The sequence below is a fragment of the Gasterosteus aculeatus genome, chromosome 8, assembly GCF_964276395.1.
Source record: "Gasterosteus aculeatus chromosome 8, fGasAcu3.hap1.1, whole genome shotgun sequence".
NCBI lineage: Eukaryota > Metazoa > Chordata > Actinopteri > Perciformes > Gasterosteidae > Gasterosteus > Gasterosteus aculeatus.
In genome coordinates this window covers 2,885,050-2,898,945 of record NC_135695.1, presented here as the reverse complement: position 1 = coordinate 2,898,945, position 13,896 = coordinate 2,885,050, and the positions used below count along the sequence as shown (strand labels likewise).

The following is a 13,896-nucleotide window of genomic DNA, read 5'->3' as shown; positions in this document are numbered from 1 at the left end:
AAACTGTATGGTTCTTTGCATCATTTTGCCTTTTTGTTTTTTACCATTTTTATTCTGTTCGTTTAGCTATTTTTCAGTTGTAATCTTGAGTGGGTTAATAAAGTTCTATCTTATCTTATCTCATCTAACTTTATACCTCTCCTCAAGGACATACAGTACTTCATTGTATATTTCAATGCAATACATTTGACCAACGGCTGAAATTAATATTTTATTAAGTACTCTAATCACAATAAAGCCAATATATAAAACAAAAGTGCATAGTGGCCATGAAGGGTCGCAGTTTGTGCCAACACACCTCGGGAGATGGATGACAGGTTAGTTAGTTAGTAAGCTAGTTGGCTAGTAAGCAAGTTGGCAAGTAAGCTAGTTGGCAAGTAAGCTAGTTGGCTAGTAAGCTAGTTGGCAAGTAAGCTAGTTGGCTAGTAAGCTAGTTGGCGTGGTAGCTGCTCTCAGTGCCACTGTGATGAGCCTCCCTAGGCTTTAAAAAGTTACCTCTCCGCTGCTTGCTTTAGTCGCTAATGCAAACCTCCCCTCAGTGGGTTCGAAAATACGTTTAAAATGCTCACAATTGCAACTAATTAATTCGGCCTCCACCACTAGAAAACAAAGCATCTGCAAACAGAACGAAAGGAGAGAACTGGAACAGATCAGAACTTGAACAGAAGGTTGTTGGCTGTGTTCCCTAAAAGTCTTCATGCTCTTAAGGCAAATGCTAAATCACGTCTCTCTGCTTGTTCAAAGTGAAAAAAGGAATTCGGTGTCTGAAACCACCTTCCACAGCCACCGACTTTAATGCAAAACTCAATCTATCAAACTTTTAAGATTCAATCCCTGTAATTATCTTTAATTGACTTCACTGCGCACATAAATATTATCTTGTCCATAATAAACGTTAACGTCTTTATTTCCGGCTGTGATGGTTCTTAAGGCGCGGAGGGGATGAAGTGCTGGCGTGGACCATTTCCCACCTTTGGTTAAAAACGCCACCAACTATTGAGTCCCTACCACGCCCACTAAACACCCCACCCACCCTTTGTCTGTGTTGTTAATGAGGGGGGGGGGGGGGGGGGGGGGTGGGGTCCTAGAGGTTAAACGGCCTGATGATAGGGGTCAGGGCACTGCAGGCTGCGACCTCCGACCTTTCGCCACGTGTTGAGCGTTCCTGTGGTGCCGACACGCTGCTGCTGCCGTGAGTGAGCTAGTAAATCAGTGAGCGGGGACCTTTGACCCCTAACTTGTTCCTGAGAACACACACATAGAGAGTCAATGCTCAGACGTATGAATGGAGGGTTGCTGTGTGTGTGTGTGTGTGTGTGTGTGTGTGTGTGTGTGTGTGTGTGTGTGTTTGTGTTCATGGTGGACGGCAGTCGGCGAGAGTGTGTTAATTTGAAAAGCTCCACCTGTTAGACACCCAGCAGCGACTTACTGTTCAGCTGCTTGCTGAACTTCCAGTAGGACGAGGGCACACTGGAGGAATCTAGGTCAGATCTGGCTTTTAACATGCAACGGTTGCATTTCAGCGACAACACCAATCCACTTTCACACCTTTTATTTATGATTTATTCATCATTTTGTCTAGAAAAAAAATCTGAAAATACCTTTTTCTTAAAAGTGACATGGAAGCTTAAACAACAGAATGATTATTTAAAGGTTAACTGATTAAAATAAATCCAATATTTTTTTTCCTAATTACCTTTTGTCCACAAATGACCAAATATGGAGGTGGGCTTGGACCCCAAATACCAGGATTTACATCCTGACTAGATTTATACACTGCAAACTACACTTTGTTAAGGAAGAATAAAAAGATTGCCATCCGTCCTTAAACAAGGATTACAGAAGTCTCACCGTGCCAAAACCAGAATATCAAGTTCATTCGTTTATCAGTGAGACTTTACACAAGGAAACCCAACATATAAATACATAAATAACGGATCGGCCTGCCGTCACCGTTCCGTGATCTGACTATTCCGATATCAAGTGTGACTGAGCCAATTGGAAATTAAACTCTTAAATTAAAAGTGTGATGGGGAGGACAAGTCGAAATGCTATGATAATTATTATTATTATGATCATTATATTTAAGACAGGACTTTAGCCAACAGAACCTCAAGAACCAGAAACACGGACAAAGTGCAGAAACGAAGGGAAACACAAACCAAACTCAACACCAAACTGAAACCAACTTCGACGGCCAAGACTTCTGAGCTTTTAATGTCCCGCTGCTGAACACTCAGAGGATTTAATAATAAATGGTTGGCAGTGTGCTGTGGTTTCCGCTGGCAACACCGTAGATCCTCAGCCCTCCCTCCTCCTCCTCGAGCAGTGCGGGGATAAATTTAATTAGCGACTCTTTGACGTCCTGACAGGCTTTGCCCCCGGTGCTGCCGGCCCCCCGAGCTCAGTCCGAGCTTCACGTGGCTTTTAATCAACGCCGCCGCTCCAGAATAGCGCTGCTGCCTTAAATCAGAGGGACAAACCCGATCCTCCTTTCCCCCGATCTGCTTGTCTGCCTCTCAAGAAGTCCTGAGCAAACCCCAATTTATTCAAACTCAAACCCCACTTTACACCCAAACCCCAGTTTATTCAAACCCAAACCCCGGTTTATTCAAACCCAAACCCCAGTTTAAACCCGAACCCCAGTTTATTTAAACCCAAACCCCAGTTTATTCAAACCCAAACCCCGGTTTATTCAAACCCAAACCCCAGTTTAAACCCGAACCCCAGTTTATTTAAACCCAAACCCCAGTTTATTCAAACCCAAACCCCGGTTTATTCAAACCCAAACCCCAGTTTATTCAAAAGCAAACCCCAGTTTATTCAAACCCAAACCCCGGTTTATTCAAACCCAAACCCCAGTTTATTCAAAAGCAAACCCCAGTTTATTCAAACCCAAACCCCGGTTTATTCAAACCCAAACCCCAGTTTATTCAAAAGCAAACCCCAGTTTATTCAAACCCAAACCCCAGTTTAAACCCAAACCCCAGTTTATTCAAACCCAAACCCCGGTTTATTCAAACCCAAACCCCAGTTTATTCAAAAGCAAACCCCAGTTTATTCAAACCCAAACCCCAGTTTATTCAAAAGCAAACCTCATGGAAGGTTTCTTACTCCAGGCCAACATCCAGAGTTTTTTCCAGTGTCAACCCGCAGAACCGCGACCACAAGGCCTGCAGTAGCGAGCGCTCCCCCCCCCCCCCCACCCCTTCATGGACTGAAGGGAGCTCAGTGTGAAGCTGCACACGGCTAATCGCTGCCACCTCACAGTGAACACACGCACACACATGGGGGGGCATCTAGAGAGAGGAGGGGGAATGGAAGCTGTCTCTGGGCTCTGGGAGGGTTCGGAGCGCCAACGATGTCTTTCACTGCTTTTTCTGACATTAAAAATGTTCGCATGAACATCGTCTTGAAAAGCAAGTTTTTTAGATTTTTGTGTAACAAAGGAACATTGTGATATTTTGAGGCTATTTCAGAGCTTTCAGCAGCTGGAGTAATTTCCATGCTTCATTCTATTTAGAGATTTGACTAAAACTTCAACAATTTATCTTGAAGTTCATTAAAAAAAAAGACTTTAAAGAAATACTTGAAACTGTTATAATTGGAACCAGGTTTAATAAAACTGTGGGAACTCCATTGCTGAGAGGAAAAGTAGGACATTCTGAAGTATCACTTTCCCCTGTGAATTACTCTAATAGTGGATCTTGTGGATTATTTTTCAGGAAAACTCCAAAGCCCCAAACAAACTCAGAAGGAGCTCCGTGCCAAGCACTTAACGTGCTGCCAAAGGCCTCCACCGCACTGCACGCTCGCTGCTGCACGCTCCCGTACTTCAACCAGCCAAACGGTTTTCCCGTGGAATCAGTGGGAAATCAGGGAAAACGTGCTGAGCAATCGCTCCACAGATAATCGCTTGGTGTTTTTTCTTAAACGCGGAAGGTGTGCCAGCTTCACCCAGAGAACCCAGCGAGCTGCTGCCGCTGTCAGAGGACCCGGCGGGGGGACGGGGTTCTGGCACAGACCTCTTTTTGTTTCCCTCAGACTTCTGCTTTACTGACCGCTGATGAAGTTGCGCCTGTCTGCAGCTGATAACAGCGCTCGTCTCGGAGAGGGAGCTGGATTTTTCATCCTTCAACCACCAGATAAACAAGTGTCATCAACAAACTGATGTCTGTGTATCCGAACCCTACAGGAAAACCGATCTGAAGAATCCGTTTTTTCAGCAGAATCGTTTTCAGCAACTTTTCAGGAAGTATGAGAATGATTTGGCATTCAAATCACAGATTCCTCCGCAGATGAGAGTTTATTCCTTTTTAACATTAAAATACATCTATTACACCTTTGCCTAAAAGTCCAGTCATGCATCTTCTTTACCCGATGATGACCATGTGATAAGACTGAAAAATCCTGAAACGGCTACAAAATGGAGCTGGAGGATGTTTGAGTAGAAGACATGAAGTAAGATTTTGGAAGATACGCCCCGGTAGCAATATAACCGTAGCTACACAACATCCCCTTCTCTTTATCTGTTTCTACTTCTAAGCTGCCAAAAGAAATATCTTTAAAATTAAACAGTTTAAATCTGACATTTAAATCCCTCCAAGAAAACACTTTGCCGTTTTGTGGAATGATTAAGCTGCTTGACCTATTGGCCAAAGTTAAAATATATCTGCTCGGGCCGAAAGGAAGAACATGAAGTGGCAGATTTGCTGAAAGATTGCAAGCCTCAATCAAACGGGAAATGAGAGACGGCTAAGAAGTAAAAGCGGAAAGCACGGAGCCAGGATTAAGGTAAGCTAACGCTAACACTGACCTAACATGACGGCTGCTTTCACAACAAGATGCTGTGATTCTCATCACCGGCTGACACATTCTAGGGCCCCAGTCCTCTATTATGTAGTTATAGGTAAGAAAGCACAAACAAATAAACCTACGAATACGGCTGTCACGATATCAAGTTCTTGTTGTGCGATTATTGCACCAACATTTATTGCGATATTATTGCATTTTTTAGACCATTTTATTTTATTTTAAAAGTACGCTATTTCAAAGAACATTTTATTTGTCAGAATAGTTAGAGTTAGAATTAGAATCGGAATGTGAAAAAAAAATGGTGCGATGCGGTCGGGTTCGGCCAGGGAGGTTTGACGCGGGGCTTCGATCGCATATTGCGACAGGCCTACCTGCGACGAATAAATGCATCGAACAAGAGGGAAGACAGAGGCCGCCTAATGTCACCCGACTCTTCTCAGAATGCCACCACAAACAGGAGCGGGGTTAGCGGCGGATGTTGCGTGGCGTCGGCGTGTTGACATGTGTCACACGCACACGGTCAGACCAAACAGAGAGCTGCAGCTTCAGCAGCGCGCCGTCACATCTCACACACACACACACACACACACACACACACAGGAAGAAGGAAAAGAGCACTCACCTGCGTGCACAAAGTAAGCCAGGTAGAGATCCAGCTCCTTGACGGAAACTCCAATGTGGTGCGGCTGCACGCACAGGGTGGGGTTCGAACACTGGGGGGACTTTACCAGCCGCTCCCCGTCAGTGCTTTCGAGGGGAATCCCTTTGAATAAAATCACCATGACCAGGTCCAGCCTCCACACTTTGTCCGCCTGACGCAGGCAGTCGATCCGCCTCATCTTGCCCTTCTGGTCGGGGTTGGACAGCACGCAGCACGGCGGCTTCTTCCCCGTCACCGTCAGCACAAAGTCCTCCCGGAACTCGGGCCGGATGTCCTTGCGCAGCTTGGCCAGCAGGCGCGAGGCCCACTTCTGCTTGACCTCGGGCTTCTCGCCCAGCAGCTCGTCCTTCACGGCGCGCTCCTCCTCCTTGGACATGCGCTTCTCGTGCTTCTTGAAGTACTTCCTCTTGCGGGCCTGCAGGTTGAACCACGTGTAGGCAAAGGCCCGGACGTGGGGCAGCAGGGCTTCGATGAAAGGATGGAATTCATCCTGAGGGACGGAGAGGAGAGTGGAGGTGAGACAAGGAGGGAGCAACAAGTTAAATCAACAGTGTTTTTAACACTGTCATATATATACTTATGTCTATGATTTGTCTTTGTCTATGATCTTTCTCCAACTCTTCATGGAAGCTGAATCGTTGTTATTTAGAGGTGGTCATAGTCATCCTGATGTCACCTGACACCAGTTATTTGTGCTAACCATGAACAGCAGTTACCATATTATAAATGCAGAGGAGATGCTGTACAAAGCTGTGATAAATAGCAGAGATCTGTCAATCATTTTCTGTGAGTTTGAACCAAGTTACTTTGCACGGTAGAGTTTGTAATGAGTACATAATAGTAGTGAAATGTTAATAGAAAACTGGACAGTACCGTTTACTACCAACTCTTGTTTTCTAGAGTTTTCTTTCCTAACATTGTGGTTTGTATCATGGACAAAGAAAAAAACCCATTTCTGCCCTGCAGAGAAACACCCCGAGGAAATGGAAGAACAGGAAGGACAGAAGCGTGCAAGAGGGAAAGAAAGGAAGTACGGTAAGATCAAAATAGCAAGGAAAGAAGAAAATATGAGAAGAAAAAGGAGGCAAGGAAAGACTGTTGGAGAAGAAAAGATGTAACACAAAGGAAGGATAGGTGGAAAAAGAGAAAGTAGAACTCACATAGGGAACAAGTGACAAGAGGAAAACAAAGTAGGGAAGAAAACTAGAAGCAATGAAAAAAAGAAGCAATAGAAAAGATGTCACAAGAAGAAGATAATAGAAAAGAATGAGAAAATAGGAAAGTGGAAAAGAAAAGAAGGAAGGAAAGACAAAGAGTGATGATGGAAGGAAAGGAGGAAAGAAAGAAGAATATCTAGAAAAAGGGAGAAAAAAGGAAAGAAGACACATAGAAGGGAAATAGGAAAAGAGTGACTACAAGACACAAACAAAGGAGAGTAAACGGACAGAAGAGAAAGCTCGTAGGACAGAAGGGGTTAGGAGAAGGGAAGGAGGGAAGCACTATGCAAAAAAGGAAAGAAAGAAGGAGATAAAAGTGTTTCCTGGAGGCTTTTCTCTCCGTGGCTCTTTGCTGTCAGCTCAGCCTCTTTCTTGGCTCCCAGGCAGGAATGTGGTTCTTTGTGAGGTTCTGTTTGGGCTTCTGCATGGGGTTGTGTGTGGGGTTCTGTGTGGGGTTGTGTGTGGGGTTCTGTGTTGGGTCGTGTGTGGGGTTCTGGTGGGGGGGGTCTTGGTGGGAGGGGGTGGGGGGGCCTCTTGTTGCACCACGCGGAGGATTTACAGCCGTATTAAAGGTGCATTATGTGGCTTTTGGGCTGATGAGGGCTGTGCAGTTATTACCAGGTGGGAATGTGGTTAGACGGCATGTCGTGGATTAGACCCAATTTGGGGTTGGTTACACCTGCCCCCACCCCCCCCCCCCCTCTCTTCTTCTCCTCCAAAAAAACACCACAAAACCAGGCTTATCCCGATCAGGAAATGAACACATTAGGCTGAAAGAGAAAAGTGTCACAACACGCAGATGGGAGGCTGAATGAAGCGTAGACGGAGCGAACAGAAACAAATCCACACGGCTTAAGAAAGCTGAAGGGGGAGGAGTCGGAGGCTTCCTGTTAAAATGTTATTACAGCTTGTTGGGCCGATAAAGAAACGTCTCGGTGCACTCTCAGGCCAGCGAGGTGAGCAGCTGTGGTGGGGAACATATAGCGAGTCTGCCACATGCCCACGGAAGTACTTCTGAAACAGGGTCAATGTGCTCTAAGCAGCAGGTCTTTACTGGAACGGGGAAGCGTTTCGGCGGTTTGGTCTTTTCCTTTGGAAAACAAAAGCCAGACAACACACCCGATACCAAGAGGACCCAACAAACCATCGTTTCTGTGCTCAAACGTTAATGGCATAAAAGCATCAATGGAATGCAGTCTTGAGCAGGTAAAACTAAGATTTAAAAGTGGAACTAAATGATAAAATAATGAATCAACAAGCTTATGAATTCATAACTAATGGTGTCAGAAAGGAATTGAGCTTCAGAACTCGGCCACACGTGTCAAAGATCTTTGCCTTACTTGTTTAAAGACAAATTAGACTGCAAACCATGTGTTGGTCCCCATTTATTTCCATTCAGTGCAAAAATTGAGAGGAAATGAATGGCGCACCAGTGAATAGTAAAAAAGGTGAAAATTCAAGAAAAGTATCAAGCCTCTGAAGCTGATTTTTATAGCACATAGAAATATGTGGCAATGACTGGTAACATTTGCCAAATTTAGATGGATGTTTCTTGAATGCATTCAACCTAAAACAGGTGAATGAAATTCGTAGTGGCTCTATTAATATTCAGCTGTTGCCTTCAGGGTTTTTAAACGGTCGTCGACGGCAACAAAGACGACTGTGAAAAAAAGCCGAACAGAGACGGACAGAAAACATCTTCATGGAACATTTCTTATTTGGATAAAATCCCCTCAGAGGGTTACTGGGCAGGACGGCCGAGAGGGGAGAGAGGGGGAAATCAGCCCTCCCCCATCCTCCCCCATCCTCCACCCCCCTCAGCCGGAGCCACGTATTGAAAAAGAAAACACTTTGACTATTCATAGATCAAAGACGCATCTTGATACGTGCAAATGCCTCCGACTAGGGTGGCATGTGGATACTAAATTATGAGCTGCACACACACACACACACACACACACACACACACACACGCAGACAGTTACTTATAAGTCACTTAGAATTAAAAATGTTAAGATACAGACAAAAGCTCTTTGTACTGACTACTAACTACTAACTAATACTGTCGCTGCTCACGGATCAGGATAAATGAGGGTTAATGGTGAGTTGATCTGCTTTAGTAACAACATTAATTATTCCCACTGAACAGGCAGATTGTCTCTTTATTTTTTCAACATGAATCTTCCTTCAAGACCTTTTTACACCTGGGAGTGTTTTCTGGATACAGAGGAAACTGTTGTTCCCAACACACTGATTCAGACAGACAGATTTGGAAAGTTCTGCGTGGAAAATTGTTCAACCACAGATGCAGATTAGTCCCTTTATGTAAGAAAATCCAGACATTAACAACTCAATCCAGACCAGAAGGACTTGATGAGAAGGATTGGTATTACATTTTTATTCTCTCGGTTCTTCCTGTGTGATATCAGGTGTTTTAATCACCCAAATATGAAGACATAATATGATCAGGACTATTTTCATCACAGGACCGATGCTCATCTTGGTACTCGCTATCACCATACGCAGCATCTGGGACGTGTGTGAGTCCAAATGAACCACAGTGAGGGGTCACAGCTCACTGGGTTTTTTTTAATGGAAGTCACCGGCACAGAGCAAGAAGCCCTGTCATGCTGTGATACACTCACAGAGATTTGCTAAGAACTTTTTCAAACATTTTGTTGATCTTTCAAAAACAATGAACGGGAGCTTCTGGTTTGGATAATTGCTGTAAAAAAAAAAAAAACGCAAAAGAGAAAAAAGCGTTTGCAGGAGAGTTTCTCCCTCAGCTGCGCTGTCAGAAAATCTCCATGTCAAATCTTCCACATTTAAACCTCCAGCTCGGGGCCCCCCCACTGAAGGGAAACCGTATCTACGGGCTGTGCATTGGTGCACCAGCTGCATTGCTTCTTTTTTTAATATATATAAACACATAACATTGTTCACCCGCCCTTGTCAAGGGGTCTGAATACAGCACATTGTTTCTTCTTGGAGACGGTCCAGGCGAACAGGTTTTTGTCTCCAAAAGCGCCCCCAGCCGCTCTGCAGCCAAACCTGTGAGCCCCTACGCCCCCCCCCTCAATCTCCCTCTGCGTCTGAGCTCAGTTCTCACTGCAAGACGGCCCCTTTCTAGTTATTATATAGTCAGGTTTTCCTGAGACGTTATTGGGACGACAAGCGGCTGCCGGATGGACGATGTGTTCAGCCTCCACACACACACACACACACACACACACACATTCCACAGTGGATCTGCAGCTCTGGATGTTGGTTGCAGCCACATACCAACATTCCTCTCAGCCCAGTACAGCGTTGCAGTTTCCTGAGCCGCGCACACACCGGGGCCTCCGCCGTCGCTTCACACTCTCCAACCAAATCCCACTTAACGAGTCACTTGGTTTCGCATTCAGCCTTAAAAAATGTGCTTTTCTGCCGGCGGGGTGAGATAATCCCTCCTGTTGTCAGCCTCCCCTCCGCTCAGGAATTTTTTCTGATATGAGCCTCAAAACAGAATAATCCTGTTTCTGCATCTGTGTCGAGAAGAATACTGACACCGGCTGATTCATATGGAAACATGAGATGGTGAAAGGCTGGCGGCGGGTTTTTCGGGGACTGTTTAACGAATAATTAAAACGTTGTAGCGCTTCTTAACCGGTTCTCGCTACACATCTTTTGCAACCTGATTTTTTGAGACTTCAAATGAAAAGAAATGTGACCTTTTTTGGTCATCGGGTGAATGTCGGTTTTTGTGCAGCTTTTGTTCTTTCAGTCAGAAGGTAAAAATGATGCAGAATCAAAAGCTGTATTAATAAAAGACGATTTGTAACATGTGAGAGTATCTCGATCTAATATCTGCTGCTGTTGCTTATTTTAGGACAATAAAACATTTAAGGACAAAGATTTTTGGACAATTTGTGCACCGCAAACAATATTCATCATATTTGAGCTTAAATAAACCCACTCTCTCATAAAATGTAAAGATATTCAACCTTTCTGATCTAATTATCAGAGGTTGGTGCTCCGGAAGGAAAAAAAGCAGAACACTGCGGTAAATTACTCAGAAATGTCCATTTAAAGGAGAGAAATGTTCATTTAAATGCATTAAAAACATAAAGTCAACAAGATAAAGAAAAGGTAAAGTTTTCACAACCCAGAGGTGATTTTCAGCTCCTGTAACTGCTGTTTACATTCTGTTTACGCTTCATGTCCATTTCTTGATGAACAAGTCATTTCTTTTCACATCCGGCCTCCTAAATAACAAAAATGTTTCTACTTTTCCGAACGAGCCGAAACTTTGCCAGTTAGCGTGAGATCATGTCTCTTTCTTCCTGCGCACTTTTTCTCTCGTTTATGGAATTTATTTCTAATCTGTAATTCTGCAGCGGGATCTTTAATTTCAGCTGGTAAACGTAAAAGAAATGAAACGGTGAAATCCGTCATATCTTATTTGACAGATTGTTTCCTGGAGCATAAATGGATGAATGGGAATCCAGCCGGGATCCAAATGTGGCGACGCGGCTCTCCGCGGGGCCCTTAGGGGTCAAGTCCTTTCTTTCTTTCCTGCCCCCTCAGAGGAAACCTGCGTCTGCAAACCTGCGAGGGAGAAAGTCTGGGAGCCGGTGGCCGAAGCGGATGGGCTGCACGCCCCCGGTGCACCTCGGTGACAGATGTAATGTGCTGCGAACAACAGGCCCGTGACAACAACTCCCCCGAATAACAGCCATTTAAATGGTGGGGGCAATAATCCCCCCTGCCTCCCCCGTCTAGTGACACCCACACCGGCACACTGGGGGATTTATCGGCGTGTCGCTCGGCCTCGACCGCGCAGACGCCCGTCTACAGCTGATCGGAGCCTGAAGAATACGGGGGGGGGGTCCGAGCGGATAAATGGAGAATACATTGTGCCACTCCTGACGTGAATGGAGGTCATGATCATGTACGGAAGCATGAAACCTCCCCACATCCTACATGACACCTGTGTCGGCTTCACTGTCGGTAGACGCTGCATCTCTGACGCCTGCTCTGTTATATTTAAATGTATATAAATATATACACTGCTTTTGAGGTGTGCTTATAATTTGTCTTCTTCTTATAGTGTTCCTGCTGCGGCCTCTGTCACCACATGATACAATGAGCTAACAATTAAAAATGTCCAAAATATTAACCAGACTAAAATGCCAGTTTGAGAAAACTTTAACGAAATCTGTCAGAGATCGAACATCTTGATATTGTCACCGCCGCAAAATTCTGTAAAACACTGTAATAATCCTAAAGTTTGTAACGGCACAAAAACCACCAAAACCACCACATGCCGGGATGAAAAAGAGCATTTGTGAAATGTAAAAATTCCCGATTGAACTACTTTGGTTTGAAGGCGCCCCCCCCCACTGGTTGGCTGGGAGCCAAAACGCAGTCAGTTCCATCGCTGGCCCTTAATGCCTCTGATTTTATTTAGGGTTCTTTGAATCCGGCAGCTCAGCAGGAAATCCTCCATCGCTCACCCCCCAAACTGGTTCCTTTATTTATCAGGAAACACAAGATCAAGTTTAACCTGAAAGAGGTTTTATCAAATAAAAATCAGCAGCTTCATTACAACATTAACTTTAACGAACATCTATTTATATGAGATTTATGCATTTTCTTGTGAAATTAAAATACAATGTTCAGTCCAGGCTGGTTGGATTGTGTCAAGAAGCAAGAAGCGTCACTGAGCAGCTCGTCACACACAAACACACAAGCTCCAGTTCCATGTTCCATGCAAAATAATCTCAACTATGAGGGGAATTAAAACCAAAATAAACTACAAAATAAAGCAACCATTGAGCCAAAAGAAAAAACATTAGCTCGACAAAGTTTTTTCAAAAGACTAAATCAGGAGAAAAAAATGTGTTCGAACCACTGAAACACATTTTTTAGTCCAACACTCCACTGAGCAGGATTTATAAAAGCGACTCTGTCCGCTGATTATTGGTTTTACTGCCTGATAATCTGATTAAACGTTATAGCGCCTGTTCTTTTCCTGCCATTTTAAATTGTCTTCGAGCGTGTCTCGACACAGGCTGAAGCCCCAACCAGAAAATCAAGATGACAAATCTATTTTATTTTTTCGGGGGGGGGGGAGGCTTTTGGATTCAACAAAGCTGCAGCAAAAAAAGGAAAAGACGAATCCCAAATAAACGACGACGAGCCGAGACGATGAAACACCCAAGATCCACTAAGTGATCCACAGTCCTGTTACTGCATGATCTCGTCACGGTCTCAATAGATACACTTATTTAGAAAATGTTAAGAATTGAATATCAACCATCTCATTTCTGGATCGGTAAGCAGAAAAAATGGTTTGGTTGTAAATAATAAAAAACATGACATCCAATTTAATTTCATGCCAGTCCTGGTCATGAAATACATGTAAAATAATTGTTTTAAAAAATGTGTATGTAATATAAAATAAAATAAAAATGTATATATTTTTAAATACAAATCAAAGAGAATCCATTCATAATTTAAATATATTTGTGTCCATGTGCTGTGGTTAATTCAGAAGATTAAGACGATAATTCCGACAAGAGGAAGCCAAATTCTGCAGCCAGAATCTCCATGAGGTCACACCCCAAAAAAGCTCTTAAATCCCCTTTACTCCTAACCTCTGACCCCAGACACAACACTGAAGCAGAGCAAAATGTTACATTTTTTAAAAAGATGAAATTAGGTCGAATTTAAGTTACGAACGGATAAATATGCAAAGAGGTTTTATTTAAATTCGGGGATTTGGGGACGGGAAATAAATCCAAAATCATTTAGTTAACACTCTCGCCAGAGGTGAGGAATAACATTTTCAGCCCGATGCAGTCACCTCAGGCCACCTCTGACACGAACCTTCTGGCTTTACTGTTAGTATTTCTGCAGACACATATTTAGAGTCAGGCCTGCAGGTTCCTGAGGCCTGGACAGCAGCAGGAAGGAAGCGATTGATTATCAAATCCACACTGCCGAAGAAAAGACTAAAAAAGGTTTGCAGGGTGGACTGAGACTCCTGCAGAGCCTTTCATGCTCCTTGTTTGTACACTGAGCCGTCCACACATGCATTAAAACACGAAACATTTGTTCATTAGAAACAACATGTCTCATGAACCACAGCATTGGTTTGGGGCTGAAGACAGCATAAACGAACAGAGACTTCACACGTCCAGATTACTGTGCGCTAAT

At 44.0% G+C, this 13,896-nt stretch overlaps 1 protein-coding gene across 9 annotated transcripts in view; it reads right to left on the bottom strand.

Annotated features, from left to right (window-relative positions):
* Positions 1 to 13,896, bottom strand: part of nfia (nuclear factor I/A) — a 130,709-nt gene that overhangs the window by 82,722 nt on the left and 34,091 nt on the right. For all 9 annotated transcript variants that reach the window (XM_040183851.2, XM_040183853.2, XM_040183856.2 and 6 more), the window contains exon 2: positions 5,438 to 5,966. In XM_040183851.2, the coding sequence (XP_040039785.2) occupies positions 5,438 to 5,966 (529 nt within the window). The remainder of the gene's footprint in view (positions 1 to 5,437; positions 5,967 to 13,896) is intronic.